General features: G+C 41.0%; 1 protein-coding gene across 1 annotated transcript in view; it reads right to left on the bottom strand.

The window, feature by feature from the left end:
* The window catches only part of KIF13B (kinesin family member 13B), a 203,666-nt gene extending 181,442 nt beyond the window's left edge, over positions 1 to 22,224 (bottom strand). Inside the window, exons 1-2 of the mRNA XM_081092887.1 lie at positions 22,121 to 22,224; positions 808 to 901 (exon numbers count right to left, since the gene is read on the bottom strand). Of these exons, the coding sequence (XP_080949013.1) occupies positions 808 to 901; positions 22,121 to 22,175 (149 nt within the window). The 5' untranslated portion in view covers positions 22,176 to 22,224. The remainder of the gene's footprint in view (positions 1 to 807; positions 902 to 22,120) is intronic.
* Positions 22,225 to 24,427: the final 2,203 nt, after the last annotated feature.

Genomic DNA, 24,427 nt, shown 5'->3' on the forward strand with positions numbered 1-24,427 from the left:
TTAAATTAGGTAGTAGAGATTACAGCTCACAGAAATTTAACAAAGAATCACTGAGTGTGCTCTCCCTCCCAGGAGCACATCTATGCCTTTCCTTACCCCCGCTCCTTCTCCCACAGGCCCCATGAGACTTGCAACCAGGGGGCAGTGGGCAACAGCAGCTCATCCTGGGCTAACCCCCTGAACCTGTCCCCAGTGCCCCCTTTTCGCTGACTCTCCAATGAGCTGAAAGCAGCCTCCTTGGCTCATTTCTTTCCTATAACATTTCTAGAGGCCAAAGCAGCCTCACCTGGACTCTCTCCTGTTGCTTCTTCTATCCTAAGCCCTTCCTGGTTTCACTGTACCCAGCTTTAATAAGCATACTCTCAAAATAAATAATAAAAAAAAATAAATGAGGGCTGCAGGAATGCCTTCAGGAAAAGGCAGCACTTGACATGGCTGATGGACACACAGGATTCAAACTAGCAGAAGTTAAAAGCAACCTGAACTGAGGAACAACCTAAAAGCCTTTTCTTCTACCCAACTTCTTCCCATTTACATCTTACTTAATCCTCCAGCCAGCATCATCTCCTTCAAGAAGAAGCCTTCCTCAGTTACTTCAGCATCTAATCTAAGCTCTCTTCTCTGAGCTTCTAATATAATCTAAAGAACTCATTCTGGTAGTCATTGCATATTATAGATTCATCTCTTCACCTTGACAGCAATATGTCTCTACACAGTAAGCATTTGATATTTGATAAGATGAACTCAATTCAGTAGCCATTGTTGCTTTCAGTCATTTAAAAACCCATTAATCGTTTCTTAACTTACCGGGCATCTCCTTTGGAAAGATTAGTATTTACAGGATTAAGAATAACCTTGTTTGCATCTACATCCACCACACATTTGGTATGCAAGTCAATTTCTGTAAATGAAAAAAAAAAAGAAAGGAAAAATAGTCATTTTTAAAGTAATTTATTTCAGAAAAAGCATTTGACAAAAATCCAACATTCTCTTGTGATAAACACATTCAACAAACTAGGAATAGAAGGAAACTTCTTCAACCTGATAAAGGGCATTTACAAAAAACTACAGCTAGCCCTGACTGATTTGGCTCAGTGGATAGAGCGTCGGCCTGTGGACTGAAGGGTCCCAGGTTTGATTCAGCTCAAGGGCACCCAAAAAAACAAAAACAAAACAAAACAAAAACGACAGCTAACATCATACTTAATGGTGAAAGACTGCACGGTTTACCCTCTAACATCAGGAATAAGACAATGATGTCTACTATTGCAACTTCCATTCAATATTGTACTAGAGGTTCTAGTCAGGACAGTTAGACAAGGAAAACAAATAAAAAGCACCCAGATTAGAGAGAAGTAAAACTATCTCTATTTGCAGATGATATGATCTTGTTTACAGAAAATCCTAAGAAATGTACTAAAAGACTACTGGAATAAACAAGTTCTGAGAAATTGTAGAATAAAAATCAATATACAAAAATCAGTAGTGTTCCTTATACTCCAGCAATGAAAAATCCAAAAATAAAGTTAAGAAAACAATTTCATTTATACTACCATAAAAAAGATTTAAACACGAAAGGATAAATTGAAAAGAAGTGCAAGACATGTACACTGAAAATTCTAAAACATTATTTCAAAGAAACTAAAGATTTAAACAATTGGAAAGACATTTATGTTTATGAATCGACAGAATTAATACCATTAAGATGGTAATACTCCCCAAATTGGTCTGCAAGATTCAAGGCAATTCCTATCAAAATTCCAGCTGGCTTTTTTTTTTTCCTATTTCAAAAATTAACAAGCTGATACTAAAATCTATATGAAAATGCATGAGATCCAGAATAGCCAAAACAATCTTAAAAAAGAAAAACAAAGTAGAAAGGCTATATTCATCAATTTCAAATTTACTATAGACTACAGTAATCAAGACAGTGTGGTACTAACATAAGGATAGAAGGATAAACAGATAAATGGAACAGAGAATCCAGAAATATACTTTCATATTTACAGCCAAATGATTTTGACAATGGTGTCAAGACCATTCAATACGGAAAATATAGTCTCTTCAGCAAATGGTGCTGGAAACTGGATATCCACATGCAAAAGAATGAAGTCAGATTCCTTCCTAATTCATACACAAAGATTAACTCCAATAGATCATATACATAAATGTAAGAGCTAAAACTATAAAACTCTTTGAAGAAAACGTAAGGGTAATTCCACATGACTTGGGGTTACGTGATGGTTCTTAGACGCCAAAAGCACAAGCAACGAAAGAAAAAAACAGATAAATTGGACCACATCAAAATGAAAAACCTTTGTGCTTCAAAGGACACACACCATCAAGAGAGTAAAAAGACAACCCACAGAATCAAGAAATTATCTGTCAACCATATACTTAATAAGGAACTTACATCAGACAATAGGAGGAACTCTTACAACTCAATAATAATAATAATAAAAATAACCCAATTTTTAAATAGGCAAAGAATCTGAATAGACTTCTCTCCAAAAAAGATACAAAAATGGGCAATAAGCACAGATGCATCATTAGACACTGGGGAAATGCAAATCAAAATTACAATGAGATACCATTTCACACCACTAGCATAACTATAATTAAAAAGACAGATAATAAATAACAAGGACTTGGGGGGAAATGGAACCTTCAAACAGTACTGATTGGAATGTAAAATAGTGCAGTCATTTTGGAAAATAGCCTGGCAGTTCCTCAAAAGTTAAACATAGAATTAGCATATGACCCAGCAATTCCCAATCCTAGATATATGCCCAAGATAAATGACAACCTTTGTCTATGCAAGAGTCTGTACATGAATGCTCATAACAGTATTATATGGCTATTCATAATAGGCAAAAAGTGGAAACAACCCAACTGTCCATCAACTAGTAAATGGGAAAAAATGGTATATCCACAAAATGGAACATTATCTGGCAATTAAAAGAAATAAGTACAGATACATAGTACAACATGGATGAAGCTTGTGCTAAGTGAAAGAAGCCAGTCACAAGAGACCACATATTGTATGATTCCATTTATTTCAAATGTCCAGAATAGGCAAATAAAGACAGCAAATAGACTAGTGAATGCCTAGATGGGGAGAGTGACTGCTAGTAGATATGGTTTTCTATTGGGGGTGATAAACACATACTAAAATTGATTATGCTAACAGTTGCACAACTAGCATAAGCATAATAAAAACCACTGCATGGATGAATTATATGATGTGTAAATTATACCTTACTAAAGCTTTTTTTTTTACATATAGGCTATGTTTATGGTGTCATATTTTTATATATTCTTATATTTTTCTGACCCAAGGTATGAAACTTTCTGTCTGCCTTATCTCCACTACCCAAAAATATGATCTAAGAAAGGAGCTGTACTACATTAGAGTCATTTTGTATTTCCCAAAGAACCTTGGTCAAATATCACATTATCATTATAACTTTAAAGTATTTCCACTGCCAGGAAATGTCATTTCTTTCTCTCTTTTTTTTAACTTGTATAATTGAGACAAATAAAAAAAAATTTCCCTCTTTGTGACTGTCAAGTTATTTTGTATCCGTTATTTTTCATTAATTCTCAAAGATATAACTTAGAAGCACAAAAAAAATGTAGTGGTTTTTTATGTTTGTTTTGTTTGTTTGTTTGCCCAAGACATTTTCAGGCAAAGAGAAATGAAAGGAAAACATCAGAGCTATGTTTTACCTAGGTGTAGAAGACTAACCACCAAAAAGGCGTATGTTCCACCATAGTCAATTAGCATTAATGCTTTGTGTTAAATTCACTCTAGACTACTCCAGAAATGTGGCAAGAAAGTCTCAGCCACACTGCAAAAACTTTTCAAACATGCAATTTCACTTATTCCTTTTCCTTAGGCCCAGAGCTCAACAAAGTTTGCTATGATCATACTTTGTTAATACTAGCCCTTAATGGTATGCTCACACATATACATTTAACAAAGTATTATTGAAGTTTTAAAAAGGAACAAAAGTACTGGATGAGCATACTGTATTGGCTGGCCCCTTACAGTCAAATCTGTATTATAATAAAAGCATTATCAACTCTCCGGAAAGTGTACTGTGACTCAGAATCTACTATCTCACCCCTCACCACAAGGTTCATTATTAGTTTCTTGCAAGAATGTTTGGTCTGAGCAAAGGAGCTGCATGTATAGTTCTGTATGCCTTAGTATATATCTAGAACTAATGCCTGAAAAACTATAAATAAAATAACACACCCCCCCCCACACACACACACAGAAAGTAGTGTTTTGGCTTCATTTCAAATGATCTTGAATTGAGAAGAAATCCAAACTTTTTTCTGCAATATTTGTATGCTTTTCTCTGTCCTCTTCACAGCTCTTTCCTTCTCCCCTTCATGAAATTTGATACAATCAATAATTTGTAAGTATTAAATGGCATGATAAAGGAACCAATCAATCCCTGGAAAATCCTGTATAATATAAAGAACTGCCTAATAACTAATATATCCAACCTAAAATCATTTTGTCCTCAAGAGTGCAATACTTACAAATGCCCCTACATCTAACTTACATCAAAGGTAGCCTTTAAAATGTAAACAACTATCTTTACTTCTTTATTAGCTCAGTTTTCATTATCAAACAAAATTCCCACCCCAGCTCTGTTGACTGATACATAGATATTAAGAGGAGGCTTTTCACAAGACTCTTCAGAATATAGGTAGAATGTCTAGGACACAAACACCCAAGCTAAGAAATCAGTGAGATTTGAAGAGAATTTAAGGGTCAGGTATATGACAGCATCCTATCTAATAAAAGAGAAACATGATAATTGGCGTACGACCGCTACCCTTCCCATTGGCTAATCAGGGCAATATGCAAATTAACTGCCAGCCAAGATGGCAGCCGGGAGCCAAGCAGCTTGAAACTAACATGGGGCTTGCTTGCTTCACTGATGGAGGACTCCAACGTTCCCCGCCTGCCGCTGCAGGCCTCTGAGCTGCAACTTTAAGCAACTATGTAACAAATCTAGAAGCTAAACAAAACCCCAGAAACCTGTTTTAGTCCACCGGGCTTCAGCCAGCAGGATCGCAACATTGTAGGCAAAGGCCAGAAACCTACTTTCAGCAGCGGAGGCCTAAGAGCTGGAGCCAAGCCTCAAAGCTAAAGCTGGTCCAGAATAAAAAAAGAAAAAAAGGAGCGGTTGGGAGCTTCAGTCACCCCCAGCCTGAAAACAGCCCTCAGCCCCTCACCCAGACTGGCCAGGCACCCCAGTGGGGACCCCCACCCTGAAGGGTGTGTGACTAGCTGCAAACAGCCATCATCCCCTCATCCAGGCTGGCCAGGCACCCCAGTGGGGACCCCCACCCTGAGGATGTGTGACCAGCTGCAAACAGCCATCATCCCCTCACCCAGGCTGGTCAGGCACCCCAGTGGGGACCCCCAACCTGATCCAGGACACCCTTCAGGGCAAACCAGCTGGCACCCACCCGTGCACCAGGCCTCTACCCTATATAGTAAAAGGGTAGTATGCCTTCCAGCACCGGGATCAGTGGTGCCGTGAGGCCTCCTGGCACCGGTATCAGCGTGACAGGGGGCAGCGCCCAAACCCCCTGATCGCCCTGCGGCTCTGTGTGTGAGAGGGTGCGGTGCCCCAACCCCCTGATCGGCCCTGCTCTGTGTGTGACAGGGTGCGGTGCCCCAACCCCCACCCCCACCCCACGGGCCCTGCTCTGTGTGTGACGGGGTAGAGCCATAACCTCCCCATCGGCCCTGCCCTGAGTGTGACAGTGGCAGCGCCCCAACCCCCTGATCGGCCCTGCTCTGTGGGTGATAGAGGGCGGCGCCCCAACCCCCTGATCCGCCCTGCTCTGTGTGTGACAGGGGGCAGCGCCCCAACCCCCTGATTAGCCCTGCTCTGTGCATGACAAGGGGTGGCGCCGCAACCTCCCCATCGACCCTGCCTTGAGTGTGACAGGGGACGGTGCCCCAACCCCCCAATTGGCCCTACCCTGAGCGTGACTGAGGGTGGCATTGCAACCTCCCGATCCGCCCTGCTCTGTGCATGACAGGGGCCGGTGCCCCAACTCCCCAATCAGCCGTGCTCTGAGCCCGACCAGGGGCTGCACCTAGGGATTGGGCCTGCCCTCTGCCACCCAGGAGCAGGCCTAAGCCAGCAGGTCGTTATCTCCCGAGGGGTCCCAGACTGCGAGAGGGCACAGGCCGGGCTGAGGGACTCCCTCCCCCCCGAGTGCACAAATATTTGTGCACCGGGCCTCTAGTCCTATATAATAAAAGACTAATATGCAAATTGACCAAATATCAGAACGACCGGTCACTATGACATACACTGATCACCAAGGGGAAAATGCTCAACACAGGAGTTACCCCCTGGTGGTAAGTGCACTCTCACAGGGGGAGCACCTCTCAGCCAGAAGCCGGGCTCACAGCTGGCGAGCACAGTGGCGGTGGCAGGAGCCTCTACCACCTCTGCAGCGCTAAGGATGTCTACTGATGGCTTGGGCCCCCGAGGGCTCCCAGGCTGTGAGGGTATGCAGGCCAGGCTGAGGGACCCCCGCCCCACAAATGTGCAAATTTTGTACACCAGGCCTCTAGCTTTAAATAAAATGCTATAGTGAAAGTCCCATCAAATGCTACTGGTTGGTTGAATTAAATTATATGGCTATAAGATTCTAAGTATGACATTTTTTTCCATGAAAGACTTCTTGCTCACCAGGCTGGTGTGGTTCGGTGGTTGAGCATCAACCTATGAACCAGGAGGTCACAGTCCAATTCCGGTCAGGGCATTGCCCAGGTTGCCGGCTCAATCCCCTGTGTGGGGCATGTAGCCATTCAATGATTCTCTCTCATTGCTGATGTTTCTAAGTCTCTCTCCCCCTCTGAAATTAATAAAAATATTTTTTAAAAAAAACTTCTTGCTCTATATGGCTTAGAAAGCAAAACAGTGATTAAATAGCAGTAACAAATTTAGGCCTTAATCTGAATTTTAAATTTCTTTTAAATTTAAAAAAATACCACCAAAATCCAAAAGATAAGCATCTTCCTTTGTTTGGAACAATACTTAAATTAAAAAGATGAGGGTTAGCTGCTATTCACTGCCTTTACAAAAATAGCACTGAAGTACATCCACGTTCATAGCATCATTATTCACAATAGCCAAAAGGTGGAAGCAACCCAAATGACCATTGGTGAATAAATGAGTAAACAAAATGTGATATACATTTAACAGAATATATTGAACCTTAAAAAGGAACAAAATTCTGCTAAAACACGAACGGACCTTGAAGCCATTATACTAAGTGCAACAAGCAGTTACAAAAGGACGAATATTGTACGATTCCACTTATATGAGGTGCCTAGAGTAGTCAAATTCATAGAGATAGAAAGCTGGATGGCAGTTGCCAAGGGGTGAGCTGAGGGGGCAATGGGGAGTTAATGATTCATGAGCATAGGGTTTCAGTTTTCACAAGATAAAAAATGTTCGAAAGATGAAAAGTGGTAATGATTACACAACAATGTGAATGTACTTAATGTCACTGAACTGTACACTTAAAAATGGTTTAAGGCCCTGGCCAGTTTTGCCAGTGGTTAGAATGTCGGTCCAAGGACCCAAGGGTCACGGGTTCGATTCCCAGTCAAGTAACCTAGCCCCAGCAGGAGGTGCATGCAGGAGGCAGCCAATCGAGGTCTGTCTCTCTCTCTCTCTCTCTCTCTCTCTCTCTCTCTCTCTCTCTCTCCCTCTCTCTCTCTCCCTGCTCCCTCCCTCTCACTCTCTCTAGATATCAATGGAAAAAATATGCTCTGGTGAAGATTTTAAAAAGTGGTTTATGGTGGTAAATTTTATGCTATGGGTACTTTACCACAATAAAAAAAAATTAGCTGCCGAAACCAGTTTGGCTCAGTGGATAGAGCGTCGGCCTGCGGACTGAGGGGTCCCGGGTTCGATTCCGGTCAGGGGCATGTACCTGGGTTGCACGCACATCCGCACTGGGGGATGTGCAGGAGGCAGCTGATCGCTGTATCTCTCTCATCGATGTTTCTGACTCTCTATCCCTCTCCCTTCCTCTCTGTAAAATATCAATAAAATATATTAAAAAAAAAATTAGCACCAGATATTCATCGTTATTATAGTAACACATTCCTAGGGCAACCTAAAATAATAAAATTGGGATTTAATTAGCAGTATGTCTGGAAACCAATAAAAAAACAGAGTGATCTTAATGTTAAGTAGTACTATAAGTTTATGTTATGACTGATCAAATTTTATTTTTAGTACTCAAACCATGAATGCTTTGATGTATCCACGTGTCCTTAAAAGAAAGAAAGAAAAATTTACTTCACTGATGTTAAAGATCCCACATTATTTCCCAAACAGGATCCCTTTCTAGGTCAAGTTCCTCAACTTGAATATTAAAATACGTACAGCTGACAATTCAGCTTATTCAGCCAGCAAATTAGTCACCTTGCAAAGTGAACAATAATTTGAAACAAGTCTTTCTTCAATGCATAAATCAGCTATGGCTCATTCCCCAATGACATCATAGTAAAAGATGGGCAGGACCTGGGAGACTCCCTTTACATAACTCATGTTTCATCTGAGACCTGCATCATTCTCAGTGTGGACAAAATAATTCTGAGTTGCCTATTTAGTACTCTGCTTTTCTAATTCTCCAGAAAATTAGTAATTATTTTCAAAATAAACCTACTACTCAGAAATATAAATGTACCTCCTTTTTCCTTTCAGTTACGTTCTTAAAAAACTAACTATAACTTACTCTTAAATTCACGATTTTTAAAAGAGAATAACTTATTTATAAGACTCACATTTTAATTAAATTGCAAATCTTGCATGCTATACGGTTCTATTTCCAACTAATTTGTGTCATATTCCTAATACTTTTAAATGTCTATGCATGCTCATATAGACAAAACATTCATCGTTAATATTTCATGTATAAAGGACTTGTTTTCCCAAGTGGAATGTAATATTATTATTGGCAGCATAAGGAATATGACTTATACTTCTTTACTATACTTATAGGCTGCTTGGGACCCCCTTAAGGCCCAATGACCTAGGGAGAAACAAAATTACCTGATGCCCATACATAAAAAGCAAACTGATGTTTTGCTTTCCAGTAAGATATATATAAAATATCCTAATAATCTACTTTTATGTTTTTACCAGTGAACATAAAAAATCTATTCAATAAATAAAAAATATAACTAAGCTCTAACATGGCTAAAGAAAAGGCTGAGGAATAAAGAAAGATCTGAGACATGATGGCTGATATGGGGAATAGAATTTACAGTATGAAAATAATTAAAATAATCTATGTGGCCCCAAATATAAAATGTATATATTCAAGAAACTAATCAGCTTCAGAAGGCTATAAAATAGGTATTTAAAAACTTATAAGGCAAAACCAGGATAGGCTAAACAATCTTGAAAAAGCAGAACAAAACAAAGACTACACTCACTAATTTCAAACTCACTACAAAGCTACAGTAATCAAAACAGTATTGTATTAACATAAGAATAGACATATAAGTCATTAAATAGAACTGAGAATCCAGAAATATACAGTCAAATTTATGGTCAACTGATTTTCAACAAGGGTACCAAGACAATCCAATGGGAAAAGTATAGTCTTTTCAACAAATGGTACTGGGACAACTGAATATGCACATCTATAAGAATAAAACCAGACCTCTATCTCACACCACATTGAAAAATTAACTTCAAGTGGATCAAAGAACTAAATGTAAGAGCTAAAATTATAGAACCCTTAGAAGAAAACATAGGCATAAATCCATGTGGCCCTGGGTTAAGTAATGATTTCTTAGATACAACATCAAAAGCATAAGCAACAGTATGCATGTATATTAGCATAACCAATGGACACAGACACTGGGGCAGTGGGGGCCTGCCCAGGGTGGGAATGGCTGGGGGGGAGGGGTTAATCAGGGGGGAAAGGAGACATATGCAAAACTTTAGACCAAAAAAAAAAAGCATAGCCCTAGCCTGTTTGGCTCAGTGGATAAAGCATTGGCCTGTGGACCAAAGGGTCCCAGGTTCGATTCCAGCAAGGGCATGTACCTAAGTTGCAGGCTCCTCCCTGGCCCAGGCCCTGGTCAGGGCGTGTGCAGGAGGCAACCAATTGATGTGTTTCTCTCACATCAATGTTTCTCTCTATCTTTCCCTCTCTCTTCCACTCTCTCTAAAAATCAATGGAAAAATATCCTCAGGTGAGGATTAAAAATAAATTAATAATAATAAAAAATAGTTTAAAAAAAGCATAAGCAACAGAAGAAAAACTAGATAAACTGGATTGGACCACATCAAAATGAAAAACTCTGTGCTTCAAAGGACACCATTAAGAGAATGAAAAGGCAACCCACAAAAATCAAGAAAACATTTGCAAATCATATATCTGATAAGGGGCTGGTATCTAGAATGTATAAAAAGGTCTTAAAGCTCAATAATAAAGAGACAATTTTAAAAATAGGGTTTGAATAGAGATCTCTCCAAATATATGCATATGACTAGTAAACACATTAACCTGTGCTCAATATCATTATACATTGAGGAAATACAAATCAAAACCCCAATGAGATACCACTTCACGCCCACTAGGAAGGCAATAATCAAAAAGAGAGACAAGAACAAGTGTTGGTATGGACATGGAAAAACGAAACTTCACACCTTTTAGGGGATTGCAAAATGGTGCAGTCACTTGGAAAATAATTTTACAGTTCCTTAAAAGTTAGAGTTACTATATGACCTAGCAATTCCACTTCTATGGATATAATTACCCAAGAGAAATGGAAATATGCACCTACAGAAAAACATACACACAAATGTTCATAGCAGTATTATTCATAACTAGAGGCCCGGTGCACAAAATTCCTGCATGGGGGGTGAGGGGGGAAGGGTCCCTCAGCCCGGCCTGCGCCCTCTCGCAATCCGAGACCCATCGGGGAATGTCCATCTGCCGGTTTACAGGCCTAAACTGGCAGTCGGACATCCCTCACAATCTGGGACGCTGCATGCACCAGTGACCATACTTTTCATACAGGTAAAAGGCATCTTGCTGTCCTATGGGCAGCTACAATTTTTTGCCCTGATTATAAAAAGTAGTAGATAACATGATCCTTCTGAGGCAGTAGTACCATTTTCCCTATATTATGGGTGGAAAAACTAAAGCAGAGAGAAGTTATAAGTGTCAGAATCAGGGCTGACCACAAAATGTGCAAGCCAGAATCCATGCATGTCATCGCTGCATCATCCTATTTTTTCAGTGTTAGAGTAGCCTTGCCAGGTTTTAATTTTTAAATCTAAGAGACTGTTCCCAATATATAGGGTAGGGTCCCTAGGCCAGGCCGGCGATCAGGGCCGATCTGTGGGGCAACTGGTGGGGCAATCGGGGGGCCCCTGCTGGCACCTGCCTTGGCTGGCCTAGAGCTTCCCGCTCGCCAGCCCTGCCCCTGCTGACTGGTCATTCCACAGGTCATTCTGCTGTTCAGTCAATTTGCGTATTAGTGTTTTATATAGATAGAAAACCAAAAAGTGGAAACAAGGTAAATGCCCATTAACCAATGAATGGACAAACAAAATACAACATATTCACATCACAAAATATTATTCAGCTTTAAAAAGGAATGAAGTATTGGCCTTGGACAAGTAGCTCAGTTGATTAGAGCATCAACCAGATACCAAAAGGTTGCAAGTTTGATCCCCAGTCAGGGCACATGCAAAAATACAATATGCCACGTAAAAACAATCTGATACAAAAGCCCACATATTGTATTATTTCATTCATATGAAATGTCCAGAACAGGCAAATCCATAGAGACCAGAAGTAGATTAGTAGTTGCCAGGGGCTGGGAAGAGGGGGAGGGTGCTGGAGTGGGGAGTGGGTGAAGAGTGACTGCTAATGGGAGAGAGTTTCTCTTTGGGATGGTGAAAATGTTCTGGAGTTGGATAGTGGTGATGGTTGCACAACTCTGCAAATACACTAAAAGCCACTGAATTATACACTTTTGATACGTGAATTATATCTTTTTTAAAAACTTAGAAGGAATGACCCACTGCACTCAATAGTTATAAAATATGGTTAGAATCCTTTAGTCATATTTCTAAATACTCACTACTCTAAAGATCTCAGCCAACTCAATTCTTCTTACTCTTAATTAATAACCTCATATTCTACTTCATCAAGAAAATTAAGCACTCCAGGGCTTTCCCATTATATAATTATCCTCTTCCTCTCATATTTCAAAAATTCCCCTCTCTATTACCTCCTTCTGTCTATAACAAAGCTTAAACATCTCCCAACCTTAAAAAAAAAAAAAAAAAAAAAAAAAAAAAAAAAAGCCTGTTCCTAACTACATCTCTGGATACCACTCTTCATCCTTCCTTTTTACATGGACTTTGTGAAAGAACATCCATGTAACTCACTGCCTCCACATTGGCACACCCACTTATTTCTCAGCTCACTACCAACACGCCGACTCATTCATTCAGTCAGTCAAAATTATTCTGAAAATTACCATTGACTGCCACCAAGCCAAATTCACTGAAGACAACTCAGTATTATCAAGCATGCCATTCCTGTGATATCTGACTACTGACCTTTTTGGGACACATTCCCCCCAGGCTTCCACATTACTTTCACCTGCTTCTCCTTATGTCTTCCTCCTTGGCCTGTGTCCTCCTTCCAAATAAAGAACATGCCTTAATTTGGTATTCTATCGTCTAAATATAGTAATGACTCCCAAATCTACATGGATCTCCGGTCCCTTTGTTTCAGACTCATATATACAACAGTCTTCTAGATCCATTCACTTGGCTGCACTTCAGACACCTAAAAATCAACAAGTCTGTTGAGTTTCTTATCTTATTCATAGTTATAGGTACAGTACATGCACATGACACAGACTAAATATTGTTGAGTGTCTAAGAATAGAACTCGTCATATCCCATACCTCTACCGTAAAACCTGCTTCTTTTCTACTTCTGATCCCAGTTGATGACTTATTCAATTAGTCATCTTAATCAGAAGTTTTGTAGTTAGTCTTTCTATATTTCCTAAATTTCTTTCAAATCGCCTTGACACTTTCTTTCTGGATAAATCTAGAATGCAAGGCCATAAAAGCTCTTTACCCAGCCCATCTCCCAGAAATGTATTTGCAGCCCACCACCTTGAGGGACTAGTTCTTCCCTCAGGACAAAGAGTAGGCTTGCTCACCACTTTAAAGCAACGGATTCCCCAAGCTCAGTGTTCCTCAAATGCAACACAAACCCACTAGACTCCTCATCACCTTTGTGAGATTTGCAGGCAAGGAAAACTGCTCACACTGCTTGCTGTGCCATGAGCAAGTCCTCTGACCTAGGAGTCCCATGTCTTCTATCAGCATCCATGAAATAGTAGCAAGTTAACTTATTAGTTTGTGGGGACAGTCAAGGCACACAGAGTAATTTATCTTCCTAAAGTATCACTTTAACAGTGCCACTGCTCTATAGTCTATATAGTCACTGTACTCCTCAAACAATGTTTGACATCCTTCTTCATCTGCCCATACCTCACTTAAATAATTTCACATCCCTCTACTCCCCACAAACCTCTCTTCTTCAGGAAAGGCAACTTTCATCACTCTTCTCACCCCTCACTCCCTATCCAGTGGTTCTCAACCTTCCTAATGCCGCGACCCTTTAATACAGTTCCTCATGTTGTAGTGACCCCCAACTATAAAATTATTTTTGTTGCCACTTCATAACTGTAATTTTGCTACTGTTATGAATCGTAATGTAAATATCTGATATGCAGGATGTATTTTCATTGTTCACGACCCACAGGTTGAGAACCGCTGCATACTCTTCCAACTACTCTTTCAACTTTTCCAACAAAGCATAGAATTTAAGGGCTTGGGCTCTGAAGTTTAACTGTCTACGTTCCAGTCGCCAGTTTCTCCACTTTGTAGTTATGTGACTTGGGGTAAGTTGCTACGCTTGCCTAAATTCCCATTTTCTCATGTGTAAAATGGAATTACAATATAAATACTTCCTAGCATTGTTGTGAGGATTAAGTGACATGGTGCACTTGGGACCATGTCAGCACACTGTTACCTGTGAATAACTGTGAATTATACTGTCTCCTTCCTGATGTCTGAATTTTTACATCTAATTTCTTCACTGTTCTTGCAAATGACTTGCTAATTCCTACAACTCCTTTTGTGTACCCCAAATGCCATGCCTTCCACCTTGCCCACAGTCTTAAACTCATTCCTCATCATTCTGAAAGCCCACCCCCATTTCTTTAATTCATAATGCATTGTCATCATTGCATTGTGTAGATGTATTCTTATAATTGACTCACCTGTGCATCTCTTATTACCAACAAAACAGTGAGCTTCTTTGGTCAAAGATCATGACTTATGTTTCTTGTGTATCCTGCACATCTTTGAAAATTATGTAAACTCAGGGACGCAAGGTACCCTTAAAGATCACCATCCTATATAATAAAAGCATAATATGCAAATTGTCCCCTCGACCAAGAGTTGTACGGGAGTTCAACCAGGGGACGGGGTGGGCCGGGGAGGGAGGGAGGCCCTGGCCTGCAGTGGCGGTGGCAGTGGCAGTGGCAGGCAGCCAGGAGAAGGGAGGGAGTACCTGGCCGGCAGCCCACAGCCGCAAGGGACCCTACCAGTGCACAAATTTCATGCACTGGGCCTCTAATGTCCAATATAATAGTAAAAGTACAGGCTTTAATGGCAAAGCAGGTGAAATTCAATCTCCAAAATAATGGTTTAGTAATTCCGGGGAGTTAACCTCTCTGAGATTCTGTTAAATAGGTTGACACTCGACCACTGAGCCACCCTGGCCAGGCTCAATACCATCTTTTAATGATATCTACAGCTTCTGAGAGTTAAAGCCCAGTACCAATTAAGTCATGGATTTGTATCTCATAGACCAGTCACCTTCACACACTTCCCCACAGAGTACACTGATGGCCTTTGCCAAATTTTTTAAAAAACATGCTCTGCTAAACACAAGGAGACTTGATCAGCAAGCATAAAGATCAATATTAAATTCATTTCTGCTCAATAAACATCTCAATTCATCTGCTTAACGAATAGTTTTATCAGTGGTTTCTTCCATCTTCAGAACTTAAGAATTAGAAAAGTTATACATTAGCCATTGTTTTATGGAGGTGAGGGGATAAAAGTAAATATCAATTCAAACACATTTTTATATTATTTTATAAAAATTATACTTTCTTCTCCAAAAGCTCTGGCCCTATGTGTATAAATTCCTATTTCAGTCACTGAGTTGACAGTAGAAACAAAAGAATGGTGTAATAGATGTGTGTGTCTCATTTCCATTAGCATATCCAGCAGCTGCTATGAAAACAAGTATCTTCTGTTTTACAGAACATGTCAGAAATTTCCATCCAGTCATCTTTAACTCCAACATCAGTCCTCTCTGAAAAAGCCAAAGAATCACCATTGGCCACAGGGTCAAAACACCTTCCTCTTTCAAACAGATTCTCACCTCCTACCCTACCCCTTCATTTCCTAAGCTAAGGATTAGCTGTTTCTTAACTGACTGCCAGGGCCTTCTAAGCTTCCTCCTATTTCCTCAGTCTTACCTTGTCTTTTTAAATTTTTTTTCAATTACAGTTGACATACAATATTTAGTTCCATGTATACAACATAGTGATTAGACATCTATATAATTTACGAAGTGTTCACCCCAATACGTCTAGTACCCAACCTGACACCGTACATAGTTATAATATTATTGACTATATTCCCTATGCTGTACTTTGTATTCCCTATAACTATTTTTATAAGTGCCAATTTGTACTTCTTAATCCCTTCACCTTTTTCACCCATTCCCCTAAACCCTCTCCCATCATTTTGTTCTCTGTATCTATTTTTGCTTCTGTCGAGTTTGTTGGTTTATTTTGTAAGTGAAATCATGTGGTATTTGTCTTTCTCCGACTTGTTTGAAAAGGGAACCCTCGTGCACTGTTGGTGGGATTGTAAACTGGTGCAGCCACTATGGAAAACAGTATGGAGTTCCTCAAAAATTAAGAATAGCCCTAGCTGGTTTGGCTCAGTGGATAAAGCGTCAGCCTGCACACTGAAGGGTCCTGGGTTCGTTTCTGGTCAAGGGCACATGCCCGGGTTGCAGGCTCAATCCCAGTCAGGGCCGCGCAGGAGGCAGCTGATCAATGATTCTCTCTCTCTCCCTCTACCTTCCTCTCCCAAATTAATAAAAATATATTTTTAAAAAAATTAAAAATAGAGCTAACTTATGACCCAGCAATTCCTCTTCTGGGTATTTATCCAAAGAAATCCAAAACACTAATTCAAAAAGATATGCGTGCCCCTATGTTCATTGCAGCATTATTCACAATAGCCAAGATATGAGAGCAACTTCAGTTTTGTCTCTGATTCATGACTGCTTGCTTGGTTTTGACCGGCCTCCTTACTTTTCCCATTCACATGCTTCATTTTCATCATGCGCTCTTAAATGTTGCCCAGCTATATCCTGAATCAGTCATCTACCCAAGCTTGCAATCTTGCCCTGAGATCTGGCAATCTTTCTCCTTCATGCTTGTGTCTGAGACCCACATGAAGTTCTAAAAAGCTAAATTAGAGCACATGGACCAGGCACCCTAAACCCGGACTTCTGGGCCTACCTAGCGTCAGGGCTCCCTGTAATTTCACCCTGCCTTTCTAATCTCATCCTTCTCTAGTCAACCTCACAGAACCCTCCTTTCTGGCAGGCTAAGCTTGTCTCTGCTGCCTAAACTTGCCTAGCTCATTCCTGTTTCTGTGCCTTTGCTCTCAGGCCACACTTCCTCCTCAAAAAGCAATGCTTTCCCCTCCTTCCTATCTAGCACCCATTCCAATCATATGCTCCCTCCTCCAAGTCCAGCCTAAGTTCTCCCTCCCCAGAGAAGCCTTCCCTAACCATCCAGCTTCCAGGGATCTTTCACTCCTCTAAATTCCTATATTTCCCTATCACTCACCTGGCACTTAGTTACCTAGCAATCTGCTATAGGTGTTTACCTTTAATCTTATCTTTTCACAAGACAGTCATTTCCGCATAAGCATGAACCATAAAGCACACTTCAATATTGGACAACACTAAGAGCAAGCTTTTAGGAAATAAAATTCTCCCAAAGAGAATAAGCAATATCATTTTTTTCATGTTTCTTTCTAGCCTTTGCCCATTCCTGTTTACATTTTATATAATAATGATCATAAGAGCAGATTCAGTAGTAGATTACCATAATAGATTCAATATAGTTACACATACCATATTACATTCTGTTTTTACTTCTAACATAGAAAACAGTCTTCCTTGTAAATGGTTTTGATTTTCATCATTTTTAATATATACTAATAAAAGGGCAATATGCTAATTAGATCAGGTCGACCAGACATCTTCCGGTCGTCTGGTCCTCCTTCTGGACAAAGCCACAGTTGCGAGGGCCAAGGCAGAGGCAGTTAGGGGCGATCAGGCCAGCAGGGAAGCAGTTAGGGGCGATCAGGCCGGCAGGGGAGGGCAGTTAGGGGCGATCAGGCTGGCAGGGGAGGGCAGTTAGGGGCGATCAGGCCGGCAGGCACAGAGGTTAGGGGCAATCAGGCTGGTAGGCAGAGGTAGTTAGGGACAATCAGGCAGGCAGGCAGAGGCAGTTGGGATGATCAGGCCAGCAGGCAGAGGGGTTAGGGGCAATCAGGCAGGCAGGTAGAGAGGTTAGGGGTGATCAGGCAGGCAGGCAGAGTGGTTAGGGGCGATCAAGCAGGCAGGCAGGTGAGTGGTTAGGAACCAGCAGTCCCGGATTGCAAGAGGGATGTCCCAGATTGGAGAGGGTGCAGGCCAGGCTGAGGGACACCCTCCCTCCTCCCCCCCCACCCCCCCCCCCCCGGCACGAATTTCATGCACCTGGCCTCTAGTAGCTATATAATAATCTTTCCACCTATACTAGACAGTAATTTACTTATGCATTGACCTCTACTAGATATCACATTCTTCTTTATGTTTTTCACTACATCAAGTACTGTAAAATGTGAAGTAAACCCTTGAGAAATGCCTGATGAAATAAATATATATTGTCCATGCTTACTAACACCTTCAATATAATCCATTTTACTTTTTTTCTCCCTAGCTAAATTTCTAGTGTAATTTCTGATTTCACCACCTTAGGCAGGTAGCCAGCAAAGGTATTTTCCAAATACTTTTTATATAGATTTATTAAATTTTGGTAGTTGATCTTATACATATTTAAATATGGGCAGTCCTTTGAGGAAAGGTAATAAGAGCCCATAATATATAATATAAGCTACACACCTAACAGGCACTCAATAAGTATCAAATATCTTTTAAACCACCTAAAGTTATAAAAGATCAAATTCCTGAACAGGAGAGTGTCACTGATCTTGCCAGTACCATCAATTATGCTTGTAAAACTTTCAGTTCATTTAATAATTAGATTGATTAATAATGTATGAATGGGTGTTCTTTACAGTATATAGAAGAACACAACCAGAGTTACCTGGTGAGTTGTACGAGTCTAAAAGATAACATAAAAAACAAACAACATTTGCAAATAGAACTAACTTCAAGAGCTCATGACAAAACAAGTCTATCCTTTTCAAAAGTAAAATTAGAACTGTAAAATTACATATGCATGTGAACACAAAGTGGAATGGATATAAGACAAAACGAGTGTGAGTTGTCAAGATGGAAGGATGTCAGAGACTTTCCTTTTTATGTTTTGTTTGTTTTGTTAGTATAACGTTAAATGTGTAACAAGAAAGATATTCCAGCCCGAACCGGTTTGGCTCAGTGGATAAAGCGTTGGCCTACGGACTAAAGGGTCCCGGGTTCAATTCCAATCAAGGGCATGTGCCTTAGTTGTGGGCACATCCCCAGTAGGGGGTGTGCAGGAGGCAGCTGATCCATGTTTCTCTCTCATCGATGTTTCTAACTATCCCTCTCCCTTCCTCTCTGTAAAAAGTCATTAAAATATGTTTTAGAAAAAAGAAAGATATTCCAGACAAAAGAACATTCATTAAGGGGACGGGGGCAGGCTAGAAGGGGTCAATGGGAGAAAAAAAAAGGGGACATATGTAATACTTTCAACAATAAAGATTTTTTTAAAAAGCATATTCATTAGCCATTACAACTCTTGTTATTTAATTTAGCAAAAATGACTGAAACATTTATTCCACCTGATAAATGTGAAGTAATAAGCCAACTAACTACCTTAACACCTAAGCACAGTCAGACACTGACTCACATGAAGAACTTAATAGTACACTAGAGCTTCTTGCAAATTTCAGATTTTCCTCAAAAAGTAGCTAATGTGATTCCAAATATCAAAGTCTGTACAGTAAAACTACAGCATCCCAGTAACCAACCCATTCTCATCTGATTCTTATTTGTGAAGAGTCATTCTGAGGTTGATCCCACACTAATATATTAAGAGAGAAACAATTATGACTAAAAGTTTACTATTTGTCATAATCATATACTTTTACTTAATACATTAATTTTCCCAAAAGTAATAATTGGTCAAAGCAATATGATTCATTTTAAAATTACTGGAAAGGAATATGGTTTTGTTTTAGCTTCTTCAAACAAACTCTAGATGGAAGTTTAAATATCACTGACTTTAAAATTTCACTACATTGCGTTCCATAAAAACCTCTAGATTTATGCAAACAACTACTTAGTGACAAAATAGGAATAGAATCAATTTTAATTATCTGTGGTAATCACTGAAAAAAGAAGTCCATGTGCTTTCAGGAAATATAAGACCATGTAAGTGAAGGCACTGAATGAATGAGGCAGTTTATCACAAATAATGCACTTCTTTTTACATGATAATGGACCCATACATAAACCTTAATTTAAAAATGCGTTCAGCCAAAGGAAAAGCTAACATCCATTCCACAGCTAAAATGATTATTCCATCAAAACTCAGATACTGATAATTATTACAGTCTAATGACAATTTATATGTAAAAAAGATAGTACTTCCCTCAAAACTAAAACAGGGGAGGGGGGCGGGGCAGGGGGGATTCTACCTGAGACAGGTCTTTTGTGGTGGTTGGTTAACTGCCTCTTTTTAGCACTGACATTTCCAAGTTTTTCATGAAAAAGAAATTTTAAGAATGTGCTAAAGTCATCCTTTCAGAATCAAATCCCACATCAGTTGTGTTTTATGTGGCTTAGTGTTTCTTTTTGTTTGTTTGTCTGTTTTAAAGTTTTTCCTAATCATTGCGATGGTAATAAATTTAAGGTGAATTTAAATGAAGATGCCTGAACAAGGAACAGAAGCTTTTGAAAGCTTTCAGAGTTCCTCTAAGTTCTTTCATTTTCTCAGAGCATGGAACTAGTGAGGTCAAGACTAAACTAGTTTGAGTTATTAGGGAAAAATTCTTTGTCACATGACAATCTTAAGCTGACCTAGCAGGAACAGAAGGAATGGCCAACTCCAATAGAAGCTGTAACTCCAACAGAAGAGATAAACCAACTCCCAAGAGAAAGACAAACCAAAGTATATATTAACTGACCGAGCTATATGTAATGATCTCACTATACACAAAAGATAGCAGAAAGGAAAAGTGGAAAACAACTCATGATTCTTACATAGACTTAAACAACACTTATGAGCAAAGAAGTGGTAAGAACAATTCAGAACAGCGATTTTCAACCTTTTTCCGCTCACGGCACACATAAACTAATTACTAGAATTCTGTGGCACGCCAAAAAATACATATTTTTTCTTATATGACAAAAAAAATGATAGTACTTCCCTCAAAATCTAAATTTTGATTCATTCACACCGGACGGCTATGGTGTTTAGCTGTTGTCATTTCTTTATTTGACAATCTAAGGGAAAATAGGTCAGTGCCCCTGACTAAACAATCAGGTACTGCATGTTTTTAAAAATTCTCCTAGCATACTGGTTGACAGTCGCTGACTTAAAACACGACTCTGAAAAATACGAATGATTCTGATTAGTTAAGAATCTTGAAAAGTCACCTCCTGGGATTATCATAGTGACCGCCCCACCCCCCAAGAATATAACCTTATACAGAAAGTGTTTTTGAAATATATCATCTCATTTAAAGTAACTTGCCCAGTCACACTGCTAGTTGAATATGAAAGCCCTCGGACTTGGAGTTGGGGTTCTCTCCACGCCATCTGCCTGTCTAAAGAGGATTTAAAATGTACTTGGTTTATCTGCTTTCTCTACCCTCCCTGCAGATTGGAGAGAATGTCTGAAAGATACAATTTCACAAGAATCTTGGCACTTTAAACTATTGTTGAGAGATGAGCAATATGACTTCAAGCAAAAACAAAACTTTCTCAACAGTCAGAAAGTGTGGGAGTAGGGAGACATCTCTTTTACCCAACTTCAAAGTCCTTCCCACCCTATGTGACCGTCCAGGGTAAAGGAATACACCGTGAAAAAGCAATGTTTGCACTTGGGTGCTTTCTCAGGAGGCGTAGACCACACTCCCTGCCATTTTCCCTGCCTCGAGCCACCAAAGTGCAGGGTTAGGGCGACTGGGCCGGTGACGTGGGGCTTGGGGGTGCCTGGCTGCCGGCCTGGCCGGAGGGGTGAGACCGAAGGGGCGGGGGCCGCACTGACAGCTGGCAGGGCGACAGCGGGGACCCGCGAGGCCAGGGCCCAGGGGAATGGGTGGGGAGAGGAGGAAGGGAGCCCGAGGCCAGGGACGAGGGCGCCCTCCTGGAAGGGCAGGGGGAAGCGAGAGGGCGAGAGGGCGAAAGGGCGCGGGGCGGGGCGGACGCGCCGGCGGAAGGGGCAGCGGACCGGGACGTGGGGCCCGCGGCGCCCCGGGACGCGGTGCAGACGAGGGGAGGGGCGTCCCGCACAGGCGGGGCGCGCGTGGAGGACAAGGTTTCGGGGAGCGCGGGCCGCCCTCCAGCCCGGATGCGGACTCCAGGGGCGGGGCAGCCGGACCCCACAGGGCGGCCGCCGCGAAGGGGCGCACCAGGCACCTGCCGCCTCTGCTGAGGCGGCCCCGGGCGGGCTCGGTTCTCACCTCTTCGGTTCATGGGCCGGATCCGGACGGCCACTTTCACTTTGGAGTCTCCCATCCTGCCGCCACCGCCGAGACTCTCGCTCGGCTTCCGTCTGCCGTGGCCACCGGGCAACTCTTCGGTGCTGACCCGGCGGTAGGGGGCTGCGGCAGGAGGGGCGGGGCCTGAATAGGGGCGGGACTTGGGCGGGGCGGGGCCTGGGCAGGGGCGGGGCAGGCCGCTGGGCTCTGGGCGCGCCCCCGCTGCCTGACGGGATTTGTAGTCCCTGAAGGTGGTCGTGGCTGGCTGGGAGAACTCTCAGCGCTTGGCTCTCAAGAGACCTCGCAAATTCCCCTCTGCTTCTACAGCATTCTTGTTCTCATAAACTGTCGATGAGCTGATACCTCATGTGAGAACAAATAGTTAAGTAATTGACATTGGAGACCCTGCAACCTCTTCAGATTCATTACCTGCCAATTTAGTGTTTGATTCCTGGCTCGAATTATTTCCTCTGCCTAGATTGCCCTCCAGGCTTTGTTTACCAAAACCATCCTTCAAGACAAGTAAAAAGTTACCTCCTCTGGATGTCTTTATAGTATATAGTAAAGTATATACCTCTCCACCCCCTGCCTCCCTTCCAGGCTAGACCTTGGTCTCTGGAACCAATCTGAGTTCAAATCCAATTTCCAACTGGGTCACTTCACACAAGTGATTTGACTGATCTGTGCTTGTTTCATATGTTAAATGAAGACAGTAGGATTGTTGTGCGTTTTAAATGAGTTAATACATGTATAGCTCTTAAAACCTACCTGGCACACACAAAAAAAAGTGCTCAATAAATGTTAGCCATTATTTTTTCTCCGTTATAGCATTTATGCTGCAGCTATTTATGTCTCTCCTATTGTGTACTTCTTAAAACCGTATCTTATATGTATAGTCTAGCCTGCAGTAGAAAGCCACACTAAAATTAGTTTTTTTTTTATTGATTATTGATTTTTTTAAGAGAGAGAGAAACATCAATTTGTTGTTCCACTTATTTATGAACTCATTGGTTGATTCTTGTATGTGCCCTGACCCAGGATCAAACCTAAAACCCACAACCCTGGCGTAACCTGATGCTCTAACTAACTGAGCTACCCAGCCAGGGCTAAAATTAGTTCTTTTTTTTTTTTTTTTAATCCTCACCTGAGGGTATATTTATTGATTTTTTTAGAGAGGAAGGGAAGGAGAGAGAGAGAGAGAGAGAAAGAGAGAGAGAGATCGGCTGCCTCCCAAACATGCCCCAAATGGGGATGGAACCCGAAACCTAGGTATGTGCCCTGACCAGGAATTGAACCCGAAACTTTTTTGGTGTAGGGGACAACGCTCCAACCAACTGAGCCACCCAGCTAGGGCTAAAATATTTCTTTATTAAGCTATTTTAAAAAACCACAGTCTCTTAATCATCCAGTATGGAATATTTTGGTCAAGCAACAGTGATCTGTCCAATAGGCCCTCTCCTTTCTCCCATAGAAAGAAGGGGCAATCTACACAATAAAAACCCTTTCTCTTCTCTTCCCCAAAGAAGTCCCTACCCTCCCCCAATATCTTTTCTTTTCTAAGAGCTCCCTTGTCCCACCCTTTTCCCTATAAAACCCTTCCATTTTGTTCTACTCAGAGCTCCCTTCTGGTTGTTACATGGAATGCTGCCCAATTCACGAATCATTTAGATTTTCACATTTACTCAGTTGATTTTTTTTTTTTTTTTTTAACAAAGCCCTAACAGAGACTGTTAACTGGTGGTCTGTGGCAAGATCTAGACTGCAAATGTGTTCTGTTTGGCCCAACAGTATTGACCAATGCCTGAAAATCAGATTTTCATATACAATACTGGGCCTATATTACAAATTGGAAATATAGACTGGAATTGAGAAGCAGTGGCCACCTTTATAAGAGGCAGGTCTCTCCAGTTCACCGTAGCCCCACCCCAGTCTGCTTTACCACTTACCTGTCTAGATCCGACGGGTTTATGACACCTGGTTGGATATGTTTACATGACAGCACAGAACTCAGAACCATTTTACAGATGAATAAATACAGAAAGCTGGTAAGATTTGCCCTTTAACCAACCACCTCACTGTTGAAAGAGCTTCAATACAAGCAGCGTTGTCAAAAAGGTTAAAAACACCTTTAAGAGGAATGTAATTCTGGCACATGCCACAACATGGATAAACCTTGAAAACATAATGCTAAATGAAATGAGTCAAGCACATAAAAACAAGCACTGTATGATTCCACTTTATATAAGGTACCTGGAGTAATGAAATTCAGTGACAGAAAGTAGAATGGTG

This window comes from Myotis nattereri (genome assembly GCF_964212035.1).
Source record: "Myotis nattereri genome assembly, chromosome: 5".
NCBI classification, from domain to species: domain Eukaryota; kingdom Metazoa; phylum Chordata; class Mammalia; order Chiroptera; family Vespertilionidae; genus Myotis; species Myotis nattereri.